Genomic DNA, 26060 nt, shown 5'->3' with positions numbered 1-26060 from the left:
CCGCGATGAAGAGTGGCCCCCGCTTGCCGCAAGTGGAGAAAGCCCTCGCACAGAAACGAAGACCCAACACGGCCATAAATAAATAAATAAATAAATAAATAAATAAATAAATAATAAAAATAAAGGAATTCCTTTAAACAAAAAAGAAAAGAAAGCAGGGAAAGAAAGATATATTCAGACACACAAAAATGAGAGAGTTTCACATCAGCAGATTCTCACTCAGGGAAGTTCTCCGAGACACAAAAAAACTGATTCCAAATGTCAGACCTGAGATACAAGAAGAAATGAGGAGCAAAGGGACGGGTAATTATGCAGATACATCTAAAGAAACACCGCCGTGAACTGCAGACTTCAGACAGTAGGTCTTCTTCCTAATCCAGAGAGATCACTGGGTTAAGGAAGCAACAAGGGCCCCACTACCTATGCGGAATGCATAAAAGGAAAAATACAGTGAACAGAACAGTCATTATCCCCTAAAATTATCCTCCCAGGGAGACAAGGTCTCTGCCTTCGTGAGGCTTATAGTCTAGTGAGAAAGTCAGATAAGCAAATAATCGAACAAATCACAGATAAATGTGTAATTACAGGTTCAGCAAAATTCTATGCAGGAGAAGTATATGACATTAAGAAAGCATAGCAGAGTGGAATCTGACTTAGGAAGGTCAGAAAAAGCTACAGTTTTGCTATGTGCCCTGCTGCTCCTAGGGTTATACTGTTAAACAGGATACACTTGGCCCCTGAGATGTGGGAGAGAAGGGAATAATGACCCTAGAGAGAACCACATAGAGTATATTAACTGACCTGAGGGGTTTAGAATAAGAAGCCAACTAAAGCCTGAAAAGACATGGTATACCCCCCCTCAATTAAGCTACCAAAGTGAATGGTAAGTAAAAGTGAAAGAATTAGAATTGATACACAGAGAATTGCATTTTGGATTTTATAGATACAAAAGTGTTTTCTAAATCATCATCACGCAGAAGTATGCAAACAATGAAGTGAGAACTGTAGCCAAGTGATTAAAAGCATGGGGGTTAGGAATCTCAATCCAGGCTCCAAGAGTCAAGCACCGTTGGAGGTGCCCACACTGCAGACCCAGGCCTCGAGGCGCCCGCCGCTTTTCGACCTCTGCAAACAAGGTCTCCCCGTCTCCCCATTCTCCTTCACGTGGAGAAGAAGAGGGCCAACCCACCGTGGCAGCCTCGGTTTAGGGTTCACATCATTTCTTTTCAGGTAAACAGCTACAATGCTGAGTCCGCGATCCAGGTTTCAGTAGAGAATCTGACTGGTCCCCGTTTGGGCCCCAAACAGCTGTGATCGAAGGTCAAGGGTCACATGAAACAAACACGGCTGCCATGGCCAACCCCTGTGGGTTGTCTGGAGATGTCGGGGAAGGAGTAATGAGATGTGGACCATCACAGTTACATGATAATAAACATACCAGAAATCATAAAAATTATGGCAAATTATATAATAATTTTCTGAAAGGAAGTCTTGATTTTTAAATAAAAATCTCAAATTTTAGAAACAAATTTTTGGAATGAAGAGGAAAGAGATCTATTTGTTATTTTAGTAGCTTAGCCATTCTAAAATACTACCAGTATGTAAAACACAAAGTATTTACAAGTAGGAGTAATATCTGAATAATTCAATTTATTAAACCCTCTTGTTAACTGTTTATGTGAAAGGCACAAGGAGAGATGCTAGGTGAATACAGAAATGAATAAGGAAAGGTCCTTGTCCTAAAGAGCTTTTAATCTTGTAACATAGATTATCACAACGCAAGGGGAAATGAGGGCAGTGCAAATGAAGAGGATCAGTTACGAGCTAAGTCTTTCAGCCAATAAATACTTTTTGTGCAACTACTGTCGTGCTTTGCACTACTCGACTATTCATGAATACTATTAAAAATCTCAGACTACTGTGTCTCTATTCCTATTAACATTTTATATAATATAAATATTATATAAATATTATAATATAATATAAATATATTATATATTTTGTGAGTTTTGATTACTCACAAAAACAAGTATCACATTGCAAAAATACATCCCAAATCTCAAATAACAATACCAAACGCACAAGAAATACACAGTAAAAGTTTGCAAAATAACGTTATAACGGAGTCTTATATATTTCAGCTATGAATATAGGTGTTACTGGTTCAGAACATTTTTCTAAAATGTTACATATGTGTTAACACCATAATAAAACTCAAATGCCAGTAATGGAATGTCTCGAAATACTTTTGCAAGTGCCTATGCAAGCTGCACTTGACAGTGGGCTGTGCTTGCAGTGAGTCAAACCAGAAACACAGGGTCTGCCTGGCCCACCAAAGACTGGACCAGGCACCCCTGGGCAGCCCCATGCCACCAAACAGTCTGAGCCACGGCCACCACAGCTCAGCAATCTATACCTAGCAACTCCATCCCTGCACTTTTAGAGTCATCTTAGAAAATACCTAAAAAATTCACATAAAACTTCTGTTCTCATTTTCTTCTACTGCAGATTGTGTGTGAAAAAGGGCATAGACTTGTCCCTGACATCCCAGCCCACAGTGATGAAATAACTTCTATACCAAACAGTAAGTCTAGAAATGCCATTCAGAAAATAGGATACCACAGACCAAAACCAAAACAATAAAAAAATATAAGATTTTATGCCTAAATGTCACCATGTTGGTAAAATTCCCAGCTGGTAATAACCACATATAGAAACAAAATACAAAATGAGCTTTAAGGTACTTAATTATGATACATCTATTAAGTTGTTTGTAACATAATAGTTTATCTTTTTTAAAAAGCTTATAACATTCTCTTATCTAGAGCACCTATATCTAAATTTAGATACTTACATTATTACACTCTCCAAGGAAATACAGTGCAAATCCATCAGCTTTTGTGGCTGCCAAAGTAATAAAAAAGGAAGAAACTAATCTCAATGGAAGAATATAACATGCATGAATTCTCTAAGGTGAGACCTCAAATATGAGTCTTTTGAATGGATTTGTTAGCAAAATTAACGGTCATGCAGTAAATTGAACAAAATAATTTATGGCTTTACTGAATCACATAATTAGAATATTTTCATTAGCTATTGCAATTTTTAAGATGTGACACCCTCAAATACATACAGCAATGTACTACGTAATAATACATTTGTCAAAATGTGAATATCAGAACTATTAGAAAATATTTTTTAAATTTGAGACTTACATTTAATTTTTTAAGTATTTAAAAATAGACAAAGTGATATTCATAATACTGAATAACCAATAATATAAGCATCAACCAGAAAGAACAATGTATATATGCTTACATATCATCAGTGAAGAGAACATAATTTAACTTTATCTTCGGTTTAATTTTTCTACTAGGAGGACTATAAAACGTTTCTTACCAATTTTAATGATGCTACTCAATTCATAGAGGAGTAGTTGGTTGTCTCCTCCTGTATCCAACCGTTGTTCTATATAGCTGTTCAGTTCGTATACAACTCCCTGCATATTTGTATCTTGATACTTTGAATAAAAAAAAAGACATAATTAAATATAATAAAATAAAAATTCCTTACTTTGTAAAACATACTATTAATATATATGGCTTTATGTTATATAATAGCTATTCATTATGCTTTTATAGAGCATGATTTAAATATTATGATCTACTATAAATTTTCACAGATTGAAAATTAAAATTGCTACAACTTACTTAGAATTATCTATAGACTCCATGCATGCTTATTTATATTAAGACATCGAATGTTACAAATTACAATTTTGTTTCTGAAGTTTTATATTGATATATGATGTATCAGGCAACTAGATCAGTAAAAACAGTTCGAAAGTTTGCTAACTAAATGAAACATCCTAATATGCTAGAAAAGCCCCCCCGTGCATCGCACCGGGTGAAACAAAGTTTATTACTCTCTCCACTCACTTGGGTGCACGTGGCGACCACTCTAGTCTGACCTCAACTCTGCCACTAGAACGAGAGCAGGAGCTGCCGCCGGAGTAGCGGCAGCCCTGCTGCAAGCCCGTGGCACGAGGCTGCACCGCGGGGCGGGGACAACAGCAGGTGGACAAAGGTCTGGGAAGAAGGTGGAAGCGAAACCGTGGCTGTGCCCGGCACTGTGTCTTCTTCGAAGGACTGAAAACAGTCTTGTAATGAGCTTCCCTGCTACAGAGCTTGCCTTCCTAAGCCTCTTCGCCAAACATCAACCATGGCGAACTTAATAAAATAAAATTCTGTGACTCTGTGGCTCAAAACAAAACATGCGCAGCCAATCCTGACAACCTACTACACGTAGGAACACTTCCAGAAACAAAAAATGCTAGAGCATGAACAAAACAAAATTCCAGTCCTCAAGGAAAGTACATTCCCGTTGGAAGGGAATAAGTAATCTACACGGTGTGAAGGAAGGCAGTGGTCACGATGCAGAAAGCAGAGCTGGGACGGCTGACAGTAAACGCCTTTGGAGGGAGAGGGCTACCTTTTAAATAGGATGGTCAGGGAAGGGAAGGTTCAGTGACATGAGATATAAGGACAGACTCCGATGAAACTTAGAACCCGTGAGGGCTGGAGTCTGCCCATCATCCACCACCTCTCTTGGCTTCTGACCTATTAACAGACTCAAGTTCCAGGCAGGCCCCAGAAAATGCAGTATCAAGGATGACTTGTCAAGAGATGAATACACACCAAAAGGAATGGATTAGATTTCGCTAACGTATAGAAACCTCGGAAACAAAGGAGAATGGATCGCACAGGTGCGGGAATAGGCTAGAATAAAGATAATGGTGGACCAGGCAAATTTTTTATATGGGTGCACTAAGCAGAAGTACTGGCTTCAGGGTGCTAGTGCTTGCTTGGCTAAAACCTATGCCCCAATATGGCTGACATTAAATGAAGCTGAAAACCAGAACTTCCCTGGTATATATTCTAACCTTGGCAAGACTTGAATGCTAGAGTGGATTTGTCCTATACGACCCGTCTACCCAGCCCCTAGCTATATCCCATGGACACTCCCTTCATCAGGGCCATGAAGAGTACATCCCGAGGCCACGCCCGCCTGGCCTGTGCGAAGAGGTCTGCGGTGTCGGCCTCGGATGACTAGGGGCACCACCGCCCTCCAACAGGGTCTCCTGCTTCACTGAGAAGATGGGATCTTGGCGTCGAGGGGACAAGAGGCAACACATAATCTCCAGAGATAAGATGTTGTTAGCAAAATGAACAACACTGAAGCTGCTATCAGAATGACCTGGCCAGCAGAGCTCTTCGACACTGGATCAAGCACTCGATCAGTGTCCCTGGAACTGAAATAGACAGGGCGACCTACTATTTTTTCATTTGTCTGAAGAGAGAAGTTCTGGGTTAAGCGAACAAAAATCTGACTTAATTACCACAGCAGAAAGTCAGGTACCTCAATGAATTCTAGACTTGAGCCACTTCACAGAACTTCTTGAATAAAGCCAGGGGAGACCAGGTCCCCTTGAGGAAGCATTTTGATTCACAGCCCCAAATTTACATTCCTCAAAGAGGTCTGCTGTCATTAAGCTGGGTAACTGTGCACTGGGTGAAGGGGAAATTACCAGCGTGATAGTGAAAATGTGCGTAAGAATCAAGAACACTTGAAATTCTGATGCCTACAAAACGTGACAGCATCGTATGGGGTCGCAAAAGCTTTTGTTGTTTCTTATCATCTGTAAAAAGATCCTATTTGAGCTATTCCAAGTTTTGAAGAACTACAGAGAAAATATTCTACTCTAATATACCCTTTCTTCCTTACTGCTCATCAGAATCACTCATTCTATAACCGCCCCCCACCCCAAAGTCCTGGGAAAGAGCTTAGCTGAGACTGAAGCCAAGAGATAGAGACTGAGTCATAATGACAGACTTTGAACCCCTAGACCCAGCCATGCAAAAGACTTCAAGCCTAAAATTCTATCCCTAGGCATTTCTTTTTCATGAATCAATCCATTCTTCGAATACACCCTCTTTTTTGTGGGGAAGGGATACTTTAGCTAGTTTTAAGGTGGGTGTTTAATCATTCAATAGAGGAGTCCCTATAAAAATGATGTACAGACTGACCCTTTTCGCTGACAATGTAATTCTGAGAACAGGCCCTTTAAAATGACCAGAATGCAGTGCTGACATTAATGACAGCTGTTCTCCATCTCTTCTGGACAGGAAATTGGTTGCCACACACAAGTGAGAACAAGAAGACATTTGGGGTTAGGGACAGTTTATCATGAGATTTCCTTTCAAGTCTCTGGGCTTCATTTTTTTCATTTGTGTAACACGAAGATTGAAATATATTGTCTTTAGAATACCTTTCAACAGTAACCTTCTATGATGATCTATGACCTCGATTTTGTTGTTGTTTATATTAAGCTTCAAATTCTAATCTTAAACCTAATAGATGGGTTAGTACACCCTGTTTGTTTTGATCAGCAATGACAATTGCATAAATCTCAAAAGAGAAAAATGTTTAATTATGATTACTAAACTATACAAATATAATATTACCTCTAAAATATTAAAGACCTACCTTCATAGTTAGTGGATCATTCAAACCATAATATATTGAAAATTTTAAATTATATATAAATGTGAATAATAGGAATAATTATTATTTGGTTCTTAGCCTTATGGCCATTTTGCTGCTCATGAGCACTAACACGAGAGGGAAGGAAGAGGCAACAAGTGGAGATGAACGTCAAAAAATGCACTTCTCTTATGGAAACATGATGAAGAAAGTTTACTAAGGGATCAATTCCATTCAGTTGAATAAACTTTCAATTCTATGTCTTGACTAACAGAAAATTACAATAGTATATTAATGAAGTTGTTAAGAACTTGTATTTGCACAGCATTTTTAACTTCACAAAGTCCTTTCACCACTGCCTTTATTAAAAGAACCCATATAAAGTATATACTGAGTATCACTGAGACATTCCTCAATCAAGATGAGTTAGAACTCTAAGGTACAATGAGTTGGGCGGTATAAACCTTAGAATCAAACTGGACATGGCCAACCTCATTTTCTGTTCCAGGCTGGTTTTCATGCAGTACTTGCTTTTCATTAGAGCAACCACTAAAAAAATGGATTTGCAGAGATATGACTTCATTGACAGGACTGTAGTGACCTAACATTAAAACTGGGAACTATGTCAGGTTACTATTGAAACTGTGAGCTTCAGCAAGCTCTGACAGACGGTGTTGTTTCCCATGAAACTGTAGTATGTCCTAAATCATCCCTGTGGGTTTGTTGTGGTGCCTAACGGCATTTGGAACACAATTTGAGAAGCAGGGGAACAGCCACTCTTTCACCCAGAGGGAAATAGTATTTTATGAGACACAGTGGTAATGAATGGAGAAGTATTAACCCTTGGTTCAGAAAGAAAGCTGAGACCTGGTCTCACCAGAAGAGTAAATGTCCTCAGACTTGCTAAAGTGAGTTAGGTGTTTAAACACAGATTGGAAGACCACTTCACCACAAGAGTTTAGAGGCAATTCAAGAATGAAATGGGAGAGAGAACAAGATGAAGTCTGTGATGCCTGCTGGCCCCAAGAGCCCGTGACTCCGTGAGGCGTCACTGACATATCTCGAAGCACTGTTAACAAACACACTAGAAAACAGAGTGAGATGGGTGTTAAGTTGGATAAATACTTAAAAGCATGCAAAATAAGCTCTTAGTTTCCAGTATAAAGCTCAATGTTTGAATAATATCTTCTCATCATCATTCTTTAGATTTTTCGTTTCTTTTTTAAATTTACCTTTTTTTAAAAAAATAACTTTTTGTTTTGACGTAATTTCAAACCTACAGAAAACTACAAGACTAGTACAAGAAACTCCTGCATACCAACAATTATTTACATTTTCTCATATTTGCCTTATCCTCTTGGTAAATTCTTTCCCTCCCTTCCTCTCTTCCTCCCTTCCTTCCTTCCTTCCTCTCTCCCTCCTTCCTTCTTCTCCTTCTCCTCCTTCTTTTTCTCCTTCTCCTTCTTCTTTCTCTCTCTCGCTCCGTCTTTTCTATCTGTCTGTCTATACACACACACATATATACACACAACAGTAATAAATATTTTTTTCTGAATATTTGAGAACAAGTTGGTATGCTCCTTTTACCCAAACCTTCAGTATATACTTCCTAAGAAAAAGAATATTAAGACAATACACTGAATTTGTACACTGAATGTGAGAGACATAGTTACAATGCAGTTATCATAATCAGAAAAATTAACATTGCTACAACAATATTAGCTAATTAAAAATTCACATTCATAGAGAACAAACATGTGGACACCAAGGGGGGAAATTGGGGGTGGTGGTGGTGGGATGAACTGGGAGATTGGGATTGACATGTATACACTAATATGTATAAAATAGATGACTAATAAGAACCTGCTGTATAATAAATTAATTAATTAAATTAAAATTTAAAAAATTCACATTCAAATTTCATACCTTTTCCCAATAATGTCTTTATAATTATCCCCCTCTCAGTGGTCCAGGTTTGAACTCCAGATCATATATGGCATCTAGTTGTCATGTCTTTTTGGTATACTTTAATGTGGAACAATTCCACAGCCTTTCTGTGTTCAAGCCTTTCTTGAACTTGATGTTTTTGAAGAATATGGGCCAATTTTGATTTGTCTGATATTTTCTCAAGATTAGATTCAGGTTCTGTGTTTTTGGCAACAATACAATGAGGTGATGAAGCTAGAAAACTATCAACCATCCTACATTTGCTATTTGGCATTCTACTGGGAAGAAGAGCTTTCTGTTTTCCCTCATTCATTCATTTACATGAGCCTGGACTCACAGATGCTTATTTTATTCAACATGTGTAATTAATATTAATTAATACTGTTATACATGCATTTTAATGCTCAAATTGTCCCAGATTTGACCAATGGGAAGCCCTTTAAGATATCTCCTATGCCCTTTTGACAAATTTTCATGATGCTTTCAAGATTTTCTTACTTTCTCATCAAATATTTTGCTAGAGTTTGAACCAGCCATTTCTGTTTCTTAAAAGAAGTCCTAGATCCTTTTAGTGGTAAATGATATTTAAAAATCTAAGAGCTGGAGCTGTATGTGCCCACTGCTGTCATTGCTTCTAGGCTTCTCATCAACACAAATATAACATATATATATGAGAGGGCCTTATGTAAATATATATATATATACATATATACAAATATGTAATTCTTTACTTATTTATTTATAAATACATGTAGAGTAAAAGATTAAAAACTATGAGTTCTTACTGATACTTTCAATTTCAACCAAACACCACAGTGTAAACATTCTAATATTCCCCATATCTATACCTGTAATTCCTCACCCAACAACGAAATATCTTACTGCTGATGACTATAACATATTTACATATTTTCTCAAGCCTAGAACATACGGAAGTAGTTTCAGAATTGTTAAGCCATGTCATTGAAAATAGCAAACCTACTAACTAGTTGTCAATATATTTTAGATTTTTAGGTAAATGTAAGAAATACTAAAATATACAAAAATGAAATGTACAATTCATTAAGTTTTGACAAACGGATACATTCTTGTAACATATACACTAATTAAGACACACAAAATCACCATACAGGAATTAGTTGCATTTCTATTCACAGACTATCTGAAAAAGAAATGAAAATAACAATCTCATTTACAATAGTATGAAAAAGAATAAAATACTTAAGAATAAATTTAACCAAGGTGGTAAAAGATCTGTATGCTAAAAATTATAAAACATTGATGAATGAAATACAAGAAAGCATAAATAAATGAAAAGATACCCCCATACTCATGAATTTGAAGAATTAAAATTGTTAAAATGTCAGTGGTATCCAAAGTGATCTACAGATTCAATGCAATCCTTATCAAAATTCCAGTGGCATTTTTCCTAGAAACAGAACAAACAATCCTAAGATTGTATGGAACCACAAGAGGCCCTGAATAGCAAAAGCAATCTTGAGAAAGAAGAAAAAAGGTGGAAGCATCACACGTCCTGATTTCAAACTACATTATAAAGCTATAGTAATCAAAACAGTATGGTACTGACATAAAAACAGACACTTACCAAATGAAACAGAATAGAGAGCCCAGAAATAAACCCATGCATATAAGGTCAACTACTCTTTAACAAGGGCAACAAGAATACATAGCATTGAAAGGATAGTCACTTCAATAAATGTTGATGGGAAAACTGGATATTCACATACAAGAGAATGAAATTGGACCCTTATCGTATGCCATACACAAAAATCAACTAGAAATAAAGATTTAAACGTAAGACCTGAATACTGTATTGCATACCTGAAATATGCTAAGAGTAGATCTTCAGCATTCTCACCACACACAAAAAAAGAAAAAAGTAACTATGTGAGTGATGACTGTATTAACTTGATTGTGGTAATCATGTTACAACATATATCAAATCATCACCCTATATACTTTAGACATATAAAATTATTATTTGTCAAAAAAAGAAAAAGAAAATTTTTTAAATAAATGTAATTTAAAAAATAAATAATAAACATCTCAGCAATAATAATAAAGGTATAGAACATTTCATCTTTCTATAAAGTCCCTCCCATGGTCCTTCTTAATTAACCATTTTCCCACTAGAGTGGTGCCTGTTTTAAGAATTTTATGTAAATGGAATCACACAACACGAACTATTTTGAACCTTGCTTTATTTGTTCAACATAGTATTATTGATATTCATCCATGTTGGTGTGTGTTCCAGTAGCTTGTTCCTTTCTATTTCTGGTAGCATCTGTTGTATAAATATACCACCAATTGTTTATCTGTTCTACTATTGTTGGATATCTGGGATGTTTCTGTTTCCAGCTTTGGAATATTGGGAATAAAGCTGTTATGAACATTCTTGTAGAAGTCATTTTGTGAACACAGGTTTTCAATTATATTAGAATAAAGGCCATATATGACAAACCAACAGCTAACACCATACTCAATGATGAAAAGATGAAAGCATTTCCTCTAAGATCAGGAACAAGACAAGGATGTCTACTCTCGCCACTTTTATTTAACATGTTTTTGGAAGTCCTAACCACAGCAGTCAGAGAAGAAAAAGAAATAAAAGGAATACAAATTGGAAAGGAAGAAGTAAAAATGTCACTGTTTGCAGATGACATGATACTATACATAGAAAATCCTAAAGACACCATCAGAAAAGTACTAGAGCTCATCGATGCATTTGGTAAAGTTGCAGGATACAAAATTAACATACAGAAATCTGTTACATTTCTATACACTAACAATGAACTATCAGAAAGAGAAATTAAGGAAACAATCTCATTTATCACCACATCAAAAAGAATAAAATACCTAGGAATAAACCTATCTAAGAAGGCAAAAGACCTGTACTCGGAAAACTATAAGACACTGATGAAAGAAATTTAAGAAGACACAAACAGTTGGAAAGATAAACAGTGTTCTTGGATTGGAAGAATCAATAATGTTAAAATGACCATATGTCCCAAGGCAATCTACAGATTCAGTGCAATCCCTATCAAAATACCAATGGCATTTTTCACAGAACTAGAACAAATAGTTTAAAAATTTGTATGGAAACACAAAAGACCTCGAATAGCCAAAACAATCTTGAGAAAAAGAACAGGGCTGGAGGAGTAATGCTTCCCCACTTCAGACTACACTACAAAGCCACAGTAATCAAAACAGTATGATACTGGCACAAAAACAGACACATAGATCAATGAAACAGAATAGAGAGCCCAGAAATGAGCCCACACTTATATGGGTAATTAATCTATGACAAAGGAGGCAAGAATATACAATGGAGCAAAGACAGTCTCTTCAGTAAGTGGTGTCAGGAAGACTGGACAGCTACATGTAAAAGAATGAAATCAGAACATTCTCTAACACTATACACAAAAATAAACTCAAAATGGATTAAAGACCTAAATGTAAGACCAGATACCAGAAAACTCCTAGAGGAAAACATAGGCAGAACACTCTGACATAAATCACAGCAATATTTTTTGGATCTCTTAGAGCAAAGGAAACAAAAGCAAAAATAAACAAATGGGACCTAATTAAACTTAAAAGCTTTTGCACAGCAAAGGATATCATTGACAAAACAAAAAGACAACTTACTGAATGGGAGAAGATATTTTCAAATGATATGATTGATAAGGGGTTAACATCCAACATTCATAAACAGTTCATATAACTCAACATGAAAAAAAAACTAATTAAAAATTGGGCAGAAGAAGTGAATAGACACTTTTCTAAAGAGGAAATGCAGATGGCCAAGAGGCACATGAAAAGATGCTCAACATCACTAATCATCAGGGAAATGCAAATCAAAACCACAGTGAGATATTACCTCACACTTGCCAGAACGGCTATCATCAAAAAACACAAATAACAAATGTTGGTGAAAAGCGAACTCTTGTGCACTGCTGGTGGGAATGTAAATTGGTGCAGCCACTGTGGAAAACAGTATGGAGGTTTCTCAAAAAACTAAAAATAAAACTACCTTATGACCCAGCAATGCCATTCCTGGGTATATATCCAAAAAAACCCAAAAACACTAATTCAAAAAGATGCATGTACCCCACTGTTCATAGCAGCATTATTTACAATTGCCAAGATATGGAAGCAACCTAAGTGTCCATCAACAGATGAATGGATAAAGAAGATGTGTTATATATATACAGTGGAGTACTACTCAGCCATAAAAAAGAAGTAAATTTTGCCATTTGCAGCAACATGGATGGACTTGGAGAGCATTACGTTAAGTGAAATGAGAAATAGAAAGACAAATACTGTATGATATCATATGTGGAATCTAAAAGATACAACTAGTGAATAAAATGAAAAAGAAGCAGACTCACAGATATAGAGAACAAATTAATGGTCACCAGTGGGGAGAGGGAAGTGGGGAAGGGCAATACAGGGGTAGAGGATTAAGAGGTACAAGCTATTATATTACATATAAAATAAGCTACAAGAATATGTTGTACAACATGGAGAATATAGCCAATATTTTATAAGAACTATAAATGAAGTATCACCTTTAAAAATTGTTAATCACTAAACTGTATACCTGTAACTTATATAATATTGTATAGCAACTATACTTCAATAAAAAATAAATTTTTTAAAAAGTAATACTTAATTCTCAGAAAAAAATAGGAACAAAATTATACTAGGCAAATACATGACAGGGATATTCCTGGGTCAAAAAGTAAATGTATGTTTAACTTGACAGGAAAGTGGCAAACATTTTTCAATGTTATATATTAAAGATCAAGTTATCAAAATGATTTGAGTATTTTAGAGGAAAATAAATTACAAATATAGGTCATTTATTTCACACAAACACCACAGGCAGAAGAATTCTAACTATTCTAAGGATAAGCAATCGCAATGAACAGTTAAGGAAACCTGTGGCCTCAAGGGCATCGTGGGAGAAAAAGAGAACAGGGCTAGGAAAGAGGGTGCTACTGACCCTTTTGCAAATGCTTATTTTAAAAGTTTAAAAGTCCTCAACAGCAAGCAAGGGATTAGTAGATATTCATCCCGAGCCTATCCTAACACTAAGGGGAAGCTGCCTCGCTTGTCCCGCCACATAACTGAGTGCAGAGGGAAGGCTACGCGTGGCGCTGGTTCAAAGTGCTGTACAGGGGGAAGATGTGGTTTGTGAGCAGCAGACTTCACAGGTTCAGAGGAAGCGTCTTACGAAAAGCTACAAAGGATGGAGAAAACTGGAGGAAGGCAGAAGAGCAACAAGTAGGACATGAGGACAGAATGAGCACAGCTTACACTCAGGAAAGACAGTGAATTCACGTTAAAAGTGGTGAAAGCAAACAGGCTGAGTCTATAAATGAGTGAGGCATTCTTTTGAAAACACATTATCAGCTCAACCCAAGGACAGAAATAATAAAAACTAATATTCCTAAAGAACACTTAAGTTTTCAAAGGACTATTATTAACTAATTTAATTAGGGCAAAAAGGTCCATGAGATGAAAGGGCTTTTCATAATAAAAATTTAATTTAGGAAGAATGACTCCAGGAGCTAAAACAGTTTAAAATCACTCAAGTAGTAAATATTTCTGATACGTTTAAGACTGCTAATAGAAAAAAAATTAAGTTATCAGGAGAAGATGAACAAAGAGAAGGTTAGAGAAACAAAAGATGTATCTAAGGGCTTTACCCAGTAGGTATATTTCTGAATGTCGCAAGTAAATAAGTCTTTTTAAACAAATATTTATTCACCAACGTGTCAAGCACTATTATAAGTATCAGATAAGGCTCTAACACTCACGGAATTTAAATCCCAGTGAGGAGAAAGTGATAAACAAGAAAATATCAGCTTGTGATAACATCTATGGCAAAAATCAAACATATTTATGACTTTGTTGCCACCTTTAATGTAATAAAATGCGATCTAGGAGAAACTGGATTTTATGCACAACTACTCTTTGGCTGGATCATTACTATTTTCGTTTTTCATTCAATAAGGAAATGTGCACAAAACAATGGCCTTTAATTAGCCTTTGGTTCTGTGGCCAAGACCAAACTCTACTAAGACCAAACAGCTTAATACAGTTTCTCCATTGTTAATACTTCTCAACATCTATATTCTAAAATAAAGTTGTGGTTGCCAAGAATGGTCTTAAAAAACAGGTAATAATTTAAAATCTTGTGAAAGAACGTGTTCAGTTCCCATTTTTTAAAAGAATTATCATAATGGTTTGATACTGTTTTTAATAACCACCATCATGATTAATAGGATCTGTATTCTTCTATACATCACTCATATCATTTTATTATCATTGATCAGGAACAAACTTTAATAGATGATTGGTATGTTTAATTTACTGTTAAGATTATGGGTTTCATCCTTAGTACAAGCAAACAAAAATCACTATCTTTGGCCACCGTTTTCCAGTATGTAAATAGAATGAAATATTTTCGTATAGCAGATTGATGCATTCAGTTACATAGGGAAATATTTTGCAACTAATTCTCTCAGGAAACCGAGGTGCTTAGAACTGATACTCCACACAGGTTTCTATGGCTATAGTTAATAACTAGCGGCAAAGCCTGTGAAATGAAATTTAGCTAAAACAAACAATGCCATGCTTTATAAGAAATTTTCTTTTGGGTTTCCACAAAACTCAAGTTGGAGTGCCTGAAGCTATTTTGACCTGTGTGATATGGAAAACACAGACTCTGCTTGCAGGCTTCCAGCCAGTATTCCTCAGGAAAGTGGGTGATTTTCCATCAGGGCGAGAAATACTTGTTGGGCTCTTTGATATTTAAAATTCAAAATGCCAGAATTCCACTTTACCTGATAGGAACGTTACATCTCTGCCTGCTCTGGCTTCTCCGTCCCACAGATATGCTGATAATCAATGGGACGGTGACCTGCCTGTCCTCTAGGGCCTTGTTTCTAAGTATCATATTCAACTGTCCAAACCCCACCTCTTAGCCAAAGCCTGATTAGAGGAAATTATATATAGGGAGATTTTAGAAGACATGCTTTCTGTCTGCTTCTCCACACATTCTAACTTCTATCCTTGGGCCACAGCACATGAGCCCCGTGATTATCAACTGGAGGCGGGGTATAGGTAACATGAAAAATTACTCCAGATAATTCTACCATGTGTCTACCTACTCTCGCTGTTTGTATATCACCTTCACTTACTGAACAGTGAACCACATCTTAACAGTATGTCTTTGAAACTTACTAAAGATGGATGTAAGATTATATAAACAGATTTGCGCTTTTATGAAATTTAGTAATGATAATAAAAACTTTGTCCTTAAGAATAATTGATTGGTATCCTTCCCTAAAAGATGTAAAAATAAATAAAGGATACCTTATTTAAATTGGAGTCAGTTAAGGGCAGAAGGGGGAACTCTCATGCAGACCCCAAACAGGAAGAGACTACCTTGCATCTCCACCTGGGAGAAGGCTGCTTACTGCCTAACTACCCAGTAGAAGAAAAGAAAATCTTCACCCCGCCCAGGCACAGCCCAGCCAACAAGAGACTGTCACAACTCAGCCAATGAAAAGACACTACACTCTGAACTCCCTGTTTCCTCCAGTGGACTCCTTGCTTATTAAGAACCCCTCCAAACTTCCCCTTTTCCTCTGTAAAAGACCATTCCTCTTCTTTGTCTGGACTTGCTTATAGTCTTTGCTATAACATTCTTATCCCAAACTGCAATTCTTTGCTACTCCTGAAAAAAACATACCTTGCTGGTAAAATAACTGTCTTTTATTTTTAAGGTCAACTTTACATAAGTGAAGCAACCTACTTTGGTTCAGTTTCACATAACTGGAAGTTAACAGCCTGCTTATTCATAGAAAAGTACTGACTATTCCAATTTTTATTTCTCCTCTTCTGTTTCTTCCTCTATTTTGTTTCTTTGGTTATATTTGTTTTCTGATAACCAATTAAAAATTCTTTTTAAGACTGATATGGTATAAAAAGAAATTGAAAGTGAGTAAATGGGAATTAGTTGCGAAGGAAAAGACTTGATGGGTACTGGGGAGGCTGCCGAAGGTGGGTGAGGCCCCTTGAGCACTCAAGGACTGTGCAGCAACCAACTTGCCCCACTGTCCCAAATCATCACGTTTTTTCTCTCTACTGGATTATTTCCATTAGTACATTTCTGTTGTCATTTATCCCATTTTTAAAAAGACAAACCAAACATTTTAAAAAGAAAATATCTCAGGGGTGGAGAGTGGTCAAAAGATACAAACTTTCAGTTATAAAATAAATAAGTTCTGGGGATATAATGCACAGCATCGTGACTATAATCAATAAGACTGTATTGGATATTTGAAACTTGCTAAAGGGAGTAAATCTTACAGTTCTCACCACAAGGAAAAAGACACTTATAACTATGTGTGGTGATGGACAATTTAGACCTATTGTGATGATAATTTCACACTATGCACATATATTGAATCATTATGTCGTACACCTGAAACTAACGAAAGATTATGTGTCAATTATATCTCAAGAAAAATATCTCAACTCCCTATTTAGCTACCACCCTATTTCTCTTCTCTCTTTTAAGGCAAGACTCCGTAAAACAATTGTCTATATTTGCTGCCTACAATTTCTCTTCTTCCTCTCCATCTCCCTCCCTCTCCCTCTCCCTCCCTCTCTCTCTCTCTCTCAAACTCAACCTCATCTCTCCAGTGAAACAGCTCTTACTGAAGTCACCAATGACTCCACACTGCCAAATCCAGTTGTAAACTCTCAGGCTTCATGACCCTTGAAATACAGGCAGCGTTTAACACACCAGTGATTATTCTCTCTGTCTTGACAGAATTTCTCCTCCTTGCCAGGATGCATACACTCCTGGTCCTCGTCTTGCCCCTTGGACACCTCTTTTCAGTCTCTGTAGGTCTTCCTCCCATCTCAGACTTCTAAACGTTCTGTGCCAGGGCTGGCCTTTGGCTTTTATCCTCTCTTCTCAAACCACACGCACTTCCTAGGTGATCTCGTCCAGCCTCACCACTTTACATACCACCCTACATGCTGATGATTCTTAACTCATCCATATTATTAAGCCTTCTCAGATTTACATCTCTAATTCAGATCATTTCCCTATACTCCAGACTCAAATATTCAGCCAACTTCTTAACATCTCTATTTAGAAATCTACTAGGTATCTCAGACTTAGCACATCTAAGACTAAGCACCCAGTAGTGACCTCTGTTTCCCCCTCCTCCACACACACCTTGACCTGCCCCTCTGGCAAACACTCTCATCTAAGTAATAGCAACTCACCCTTCCATCTGCTCAGGCAAAACCTCGATGCAATCATTTCTCTTTCTTGTCTTTTTTTATACCAGACATCTGATTAATCGGCAGTTCTTGTTCACTCTACCTTCCAAATATACGTAGAATTCAGTCTACCAAATCCAAACACTTCTCCCCACCTCCATCATCATCAGCCGGGTCCAAGCCATCTTCATCTCTTACCAGGATTACTGCACTAGCCTTCTACCTGACACCACCCTTGGCAATGAAAGTGCTGCTGAATTTATTAAGATTTCTGCACTTATGTTTGCACTAGTAAAACTGGTCAATACTTTTTCTATTTTGTATAATGCTCTAATTTTTGTTTTAGGAATAAAATTCTGTCTTGAGTGAGATAAGTTATTTTCTTAGCTTTGGAAATACATACTTTATATTATGTAGGAATTTTCTCCTTTTTTATGTTTGGTGGAATTATCCAGCAAAAGCTTTTGGGTATCATGCCATTATAGGGGGTCTTTTACTAACTTTTCAGTTTTTTTCATTGGTTAACAATATATTTAGGTTTCTTAACTCTTTTTCAATCAATTTTAATAATTTAAAATTTCCCATTACATCTAATTTTTCAAATGCATTAGTATCTACTATTCCTTATTAAATTATTAATAATCGCCCTGTTGCCTGTACTATAGTTATCTTTCCTTTCACATTCCTTAATATTTGTTATTTTCTTATTTCTTGAATAGATTGCCAAACACAGCCTATTTTATTGATCTATTTAAGAAAATATCTTTTTCATTATTAATCAAGCCTGTATTTTAAATTGTGGGCCATTAATTTCTTTTCATTAATTCCCTCTGCTTTTAAAAAGTTTATTTTTGGTGTTCTAAAAATAATATTAGAATATAAATTTTCATCCTATTATGGCTGCATACTTAGGTTTGGTAGATTTTGTCCCCATTTTACATTTGAGCCTTTTAAAAGTTATTTTTTTAAAAGGTCACCCAGATGAAGAGTGGCAAAGTAGAAATTCAAATCTAAGTGTGATTTACATTATACCAGAGAAGTTCTTTTGAATGTATCACACGCAAAAGACATAGAGATGCAATTCACACAAAAAGAAACATAGTTAACATATGGCAATATGTTTATCTGCTTTAAATAAAAATATTAAAATAATGGCATGCCATTTACACAAGAAGAGATATAATTGCTAATTAAATTGGGTTAAAATGAAACCTTAAATTGGAACAATAATTTGATAAACCAACTTAACAATGTATATTAATTGTTATAAAATATTTGTGTCCTTTGACCAAGTAGCCTCGAATCAGTGTTTTTCCTCAGGACATATTTCATCAGACTAAAAACTGCTATATAAAAATTAGAATATAATGAAACATATCTACAGCATTTTGAGGGACAAAGACGGTACCCAATAATTCTAGACCTGGCTAAATTTGTCATATTCTAGCACTCAGCACCCAAATACTCTTCTTGTCTTGTTTTCTCTCTCTCTTCCTGTCAGAAGCTGGAGCCACTTAACAACAACAACAACAATAATAGTAAAATAAAAGATTAACTTTGCTGACTAGATGAAAACAAATGACACAGATATGACAGATACCACATCCCTCTAGATCCACTCCTACCTCAACCTCTCTGACCAGGGCTCTTTCCTGCACTCGTTCAGTTCTGGCCCAGATGACCTCCTTCTGTAACGTGAACCTTCCTGCCTCTGGGCCCTTGCACTTGCCGTGCCATCTGCCTGAAGTGTTCTTCCCGCAGTTCTCAGCATGGTTCCCTCCTTCATCTCCCATAATATTTCCTCAATTACCCTGGTAAGCCATCCCTGGCTGCACACTCACACCCCTAGCACCACATCCTCTGTCCTGGCTTTGTCTCTACAGTTAAGTCCACTCCTAATCCACCATCACTCTCTATCAGCTCATTCTGCTTTATTCTTCTATGTACTTATCATAATATTTATCACTGCCTGAAATATATAAATTAAAAAAAAACTTTCAACTGTCTCCACCACCATCTTCCATACTATGATAACTGGAATACTGCTTTGCACTGTATCCCTAAAACCTAGAACAGTGCCTGGCATATAAGTGCCCAAGAAATATTTGTCTATGGAATGGCAGGGAAGGAGGAGGACATGGAGAGAGGGAGGGATGGAAGGAGAAAGAGAGGAAGAAAGAGGGGACGGAGAAAGGGCTCAGGACTAATAGATCTGACTTGACTTCATGGAAAAAATATCTTCCATTTCTGGATCAATAACCAGAAACGTCCTATAGTGTCTTGGAAAAGCGAATTCTCCCTAAACTCTATTACAGATACATAGTTTCCGAGGGCTACCTGGCCTACCTCGTCTTATCAGGGTCAAGCCACAATTGGTCTATAATGTCATGGCATTGCCTCCACCTTCTAAAAAATAGATTAATAATGCATACTTTGTCCAGAGAATGTCAACCCAGACCCTAAGGAGGCCCACGGGAAAAAAATTATTTTAAGTGAGCATGTCTCACTGGGAAAGAAAGAACACAATCCCTCTAATTAAAGAGCTCTCATATGGAGTAGGGGGTATAGTCTTTTTTGAGTTGCTACAAAAGTCAGAACAATACTAGTAGATGGCAATTAAAGAGAGGTCGTTTGGCGCTAGGTGAGAAAGTATGTCACGATAATCAGAACTGCCTGGAGGGGTAAGAATCTGCATCACTAAAGAGCGTGCTTTTGACAATGGGTGTGCCCTGTGGCCCGTCACCATCGACCAAAAGTTTGCACTAGTATTTCTAAATCTTAATTTTAACTTAAAACATTGGTATACTATTTTATAATGCAAATTCTATGTATCGGAACTGACCAAGATCTGGGGTATATTCAGAAAAAAAAAAAAAACAACTTTTAAAGATCCTGGCAACTGATACTATTCTAGGTTATCAGTTCATATATTTAGCATTTCTCACCTGGAATTGCATTTTCTCCAAATTTGGCATAAAGTAAAAGAATTTTACAAAATAATAGCAAAGAAAAAATGACTATGTATAGTTTATCATCATTTCTAATGGGTTTAAAGATAGTGTGTGGTATTATCTGCATCTCTTCTCTCTTCACCCGGAAGAAGGCACTGGCATAGTAAGAAGTAGGTGGCAATCTGAATCCAAGATGTCTTGTGGCGATATTTTGCATAACTAAAATATATAGAAACGCATTCAATTAAAAAGTCTACTCCTTGTCTATATAGCCGTTCTCCCCAAATAGAACCTGGCTTATAATTGAAAGAGTGAGCTGCAATAACAAAATCATTTATGACAGACACTATGGTACAAAATCTTTAAATTGGGGGACCCTGGAGGCGAAGGGAGAGTTCCACCAAACAGGTGAATAGAGTTAATATATTGAAATAAGCAAGGTGTCAGAAGGACAGCTCTGATCTTTGCTGTCAACAGAACAGGGTGTAAGGAAAACGCATGGGTGGGTGGAAACCACCTCTTTGGGCATCTCTTTTCCCACTTCCCTCAAAAACAACAACCATGTCTAAAATCCTCTGAGGGCTATAAAGGTTAAATTGAGGTCAGGGATTCCCTATAAACTAAAGTTATTCTAAAACAAGAATACTGATGAGTAAGTTGTAGTTTTTTTTCCTACTGTCCTGGATTTATAAACACCTGGTACTATCTCAGAGATCTGAGATAGTAGCTTTGCCAATATCGACACCCCAGTATCTTATGACTGCCTAGGTCCATGTGTGAGAATCTTCTTTTATCCTCAAACATGGCTTTTCAGCCATTTCTGCTGCTCTCAGTAGCTGTAAAAATTCCAGGCTGATCTCTCTGCCCCCTGATATACCTTGAAGCACTCAGTCTTGGGAACTTTGCAGCTGTGAACCCTGTATATGTGAAGTTAATAGTGCATGTACCCAGGAAAACCCTGAGACTTATAGAAACCTTAAGAGTCTGTTAGGTTGCTGGGGACAGAGGGAATTCTGCCCAGTCTCCAGCAATGGCCCTGGTCATTTTAAAGATTCCTTTCTACAGATAATCAAAAATAAAGGAATATATCTATATATGTGATCCTGATAACAGTACTTCAGTTTATATCTTATGATAAAGAGTGATCTCTTACATAAGGTTGCATCAGATACAATTCTGATTACTTTCAACATTGAATCCACATTTTAAGATCTTTATCTGTAAACAGGATATATAGTTAAGATTCTTTTTCATATGTAATTACAGAATTATAATTTTGTAGCATTAAACATGGCATGCTAAAATGCTCTCGATACTCATACCCCATAAGCTTTTAATTTTGTTAAGTCTCATAACTTTAACACTAAGTATTTCTCTTGAACGTGAGAACGGTGCATTTAGTATTTCTAAAAGTACTGAAGAATATCACGTCTTCAATTCACGAGTAGTCACCTTTTGTTCTCCCAGAAAGAAGGTGCATGAACTTGAAGGCAGTGTTAGCCCTGTAGCACACGTGCAAAGCCACTGAGCAGGGGACGGTGAGGAAGCGGCCTGAGCAGACCGTCGCCACATGGGAACTCGGTGTCAGTGCTGCCTTATCTTACGGTTTTTCAAGAGAAGCCAGAAATCCGATCTTAATATGCACTCTCTCAATATCTAAATGTTGGCAACAAATTCAGAAAACTCCATAAGCATGTGCAGGCCAAACGGAACGCATCTGTTAGCTGTATTCAGTTTGAGGCCTCCAATTTCACACCTCTCTCCTCACTGGCTTTACTCCATACTGATGAGTGATACTTTGGAGAGGGCACTCAGTTTTTGTAATTATTTTTCTAACACTTAAACACGCTAGAGCACTGAAAATATACAAAAGAATTTATTTCCTATATTGTGGTAACAAAAATGATATTCACATTACTTACCCTGCTGACTTCCTTAGGAGATGATTCATCTGGGGGATGGAGAAGGAAGGGAGAAAAAATACAATTAGAAAGTCTGAGTAGTTTCTGAAATATAGAACATGTCATTCACGCTCAATAAACTAGAAGGCTATTTGCAATGCCTCCGCTTGTGAAATCTAGGAATTTGGTTTTAAACCTCTGTAAAATAAAAGTTAAACAGTAAGTTTAGAGCTAGATGTACGTGTTAATTTTGGAGGGAAATGAAATAACACAACAGTTTGCCAGTCATTTTCAAGATTACCTTTTCAGAGATTCTAAAATGGTAGTGCCTGCAAACATGGCTACACTGTGGTTTATCAAATACACGTACCGAGAAAAGGGTTTGTAATATTTGCGATATTCTAAATGACACAACCCACATGAATATCTCAAATGGTCACTGACACTTGTGCCGCGAGGGTATTTCCAGCATTTCTAATTTGCTGAAATAAGACATGGGCCTGCATGGCGCCCTGGTGAAGGCATGAAACACACCTATTAATAGTGCTGCTTTGTACCATGGATCCCAGGAGTTGGCGGGGTGGTTTGTACCAGCATGTCAGCATTCTTTGCTAGTAAAATCAGACTGATGGACTGATCTGGTCTAGTTGAGGCCCTCTGAAGGGCTCTCCCCACGAATCTGGCTACATGGCAAGAATAGGCCTGTGTCCACCAGCAGGGTACAAGAAACAAACTGTCCAAGACTCCGCTTTAGGCCCACTGGTTAAGACTATCCCATGCCTGGTAACTGGTTCTGACCCGGAGAAAAGGTGTTGATATGGCCCTTCCAGAGGAAGGGTGATTGGAGCTGGGCCTGTCCAGACTGCTCACTGGGAGGCAGCCTTTAATTTCATGCTGTTGCTATCTTGTGTCTTGCTTAGCAACCAAACCCTCTCTAACTACCACCACCAGCACACACTTAACACACCAAATTTCTAACGTATTCTACATTACCAAAAAGCACAGCCTAACCTATCTTAACACTGACAAAGTTCACAAGTCCAGACAGGGCTGTGATTCTTCTTTCTCCTTCAATATTCTTATTAACTAAACCACTGAGTCTTTTTGTTTCCTCTTTTTTCTGATCTTTCTCAGATTTACTGCTTACCATCCATTTCCACAAATAACATTAAGTCTAGTTCCAAATCACCTATCAACCAGTAACCTCTAAGCTGATCCCTGAATCCAATATCTGCCCTGGCAATCATGCCTACACACACACACACACACACACACACACACACTCACCCAGTTTATCTTTCAAAAATATCCCATCTATCATGCCCCTTGGATGCTTCATAATTTAAAGTAAATTAGACTTCAAAACTTGTGGCATGTTGCCTTTACCTGGGAACCTTTTCAAAATTAGCAAGCCTGGGACTATCAGATAGTAAGCGTTCAATAAGCAGTTTCTATTTTTTTGTATTACTGTATTAATACATACTTGCTTATATATTTTTCTTATGATTGTTCCATAATGGTTTGAGTATCGCATCTGATTTCCCTAAGAATGTAACCATGTTATAGGAAAAACATTTATTTTACCTTATACACTGAAGTCACATCACAGAAACATTTCATTTATTCTTTAACTCCTAACCTCTTATTTTTTTCTAAACCTCTCTGAAGATGGGACTCTTCGATTTAATCATCACAACAAATTTATTAACAGATCATGAAGTTGTAGAGGCATATATGTTTTTAATTTTTTAAAATTTTTATCTAAGAAATTCAATGAGCAGGGTTGAAAATTCAAGGTTGATTAAAACACGCAAAGGAAAGCAGCAGCTGTGTGAACAAGTTTACTGTGGGACTGAATGGAGTTTTCAAGCTGTGACCCTTTGGAACCTTCCACTCTCCAGTCATCAGTACGATCTGAAAGTTAGTTCAAAGGAAGAAGAGCTCGAATGTCCAGACATCTGTACACAAATGTCCCCTTTGCTTTCTCCTTTAGTTTTGCTTAGTGCTTCTCAAACTCGAGTGTGCATAAGATACTCTACTGATAAGTATTTATAAAAACCAACTTTTTTCTTGCTTTATGGACAAAGTATTTGAAAGAAAAATGCTACCTATAACTTATTTCTGGATTTTTCACCTTATGTACAGATTTCGAAATATATCATCTATCTCTTCCTCCAACTTAGAAGCCAAACAATTTTTGTTAAATGAACGTCAAGTCCATTACATTTAGGGAACATGGTCTTTTAGCTGAGGAAATGAATGGGTCCAGTGAATTTGTTAGGATAAGGGAAGCTTCCTTCCTACTTCCTATACTTGGAATTTTCATTTTGTTGAACTCTCTTGCCCGAGGCAAGTTTCAGCATGTTGCAGACAGTCCATTCACTTTCTCGTCCACAATGGAGAGGACACGAGGACCGCATAGCGGAGGTGGCACGGCTACTGGCTCAGAGCATGCACTGTGGCCAGAAGCCCACATGGCCAGTCACTTGCTGTCTTACTTTTCGGCAAGGTGTCTGACTTCTTTTGCCACCTCATAAGCCTGAAGTGAGACAACATCCTATCAGTATAATTTGATACTGAAAAATAATTTTTTCCACAAAACATTTTCAATGTAAGGTTAAGAGACCACAACTTAGAATGACTCCTAAGAACCCACAACTCTGGAACGTCTCTGTACACTTCCAACACGTACTCCCAGCTAAACTGTTGGAGTGGCATTTCACATGGTTCAGGAATGAAGCTCACTTAAAAATGGACAGGCCATCATGGAAAAGAAGGAAATTGCCACGGATGGCAGATTTTGAGTCCCTCATGAGCATCAGATTAGCAACAAAAATTTAGCAACAGCAGACACTAATTTTTATGTGGCATTAGGGTTCTGTAAACATTTGTTTATCCAAGAAATGTGCACTATGGATCCATTATGTGCCAGGCATTTATCCCTGTTCTCAAGGAGCTGAAATTCTAGTGGGAAGAATAAGCAAGAAAAAATTTTAAATAATTTCAGAAAGGGAATATTGATGCTTGTTAAAGAGAAATTTATTTTTTTTTAAAAAAAGAAACCATCTTCAATGTAAACATCATTTAAATAATTTCTTAAAGCCTTAGGAAGAATCGCTCATGCAACAAAAACTCCCCTGGAGGATTTCTTAGTAAATACACTTTTCAGCAAGTACTTAATTTTGAATATTTTATAAATCCTTATAGCTGCGCACATATTTGTACTTTGTTTTTTGTGGTCAATTTTGATATTTCTTATATGAAATGGGATTTCAGGAATGAATCCAAATTTATAAGTAGAACTTAAAGGAATTCACATTATGATGACTGATTTAAAGTTCTGTGTCTGCTTCTAATATTCATCTTTACTCTGGGGTTTAGATTTGAA

The 26060-nt window shown here is 36.9% G+C and overlaps 1 protein-coding gene across 1 annotated transcript in view; it reads right to left on the bottom strand.

The window, feature by feature from the left end:
• The window catches only part of PDE10A (phosphodiesterase 10A), a 298539-nt gene that overhangs the window by 92574 nt on the left and 179905 nt on the right, over positions 1-26060 (bottom strand). Inside the window, 3 exon segments of the mRNA XM_057528096.1 lie at positions 2855-2904; positions 3400-3520; positions 22694-22722. Coding sequence (XP_057384079.1) covers positions 2855-2904; positions 3400-3520; positions 22694-22722 — 200 coding nt within the window.

The sequence above is a fragment of the Balaenoptera acutorostrata genome, chromosome 14, assembly GCF_949987535.1.
Source record: "Balaenoptera acutorostrata chromosome 14, mBalAcu1.1, whole genome shotgun sequence".
Classification (NCBI taxonomy): Eukaryota; Metazoa; Chordata; class Mammalia; order Artiodactyla; family Balaenopteridae; genus Balaenoptera; species Balaenoptera acutorostrata.
This window is presented reverse-complemented; position numbering and strand designations above follow the sequence as displayed.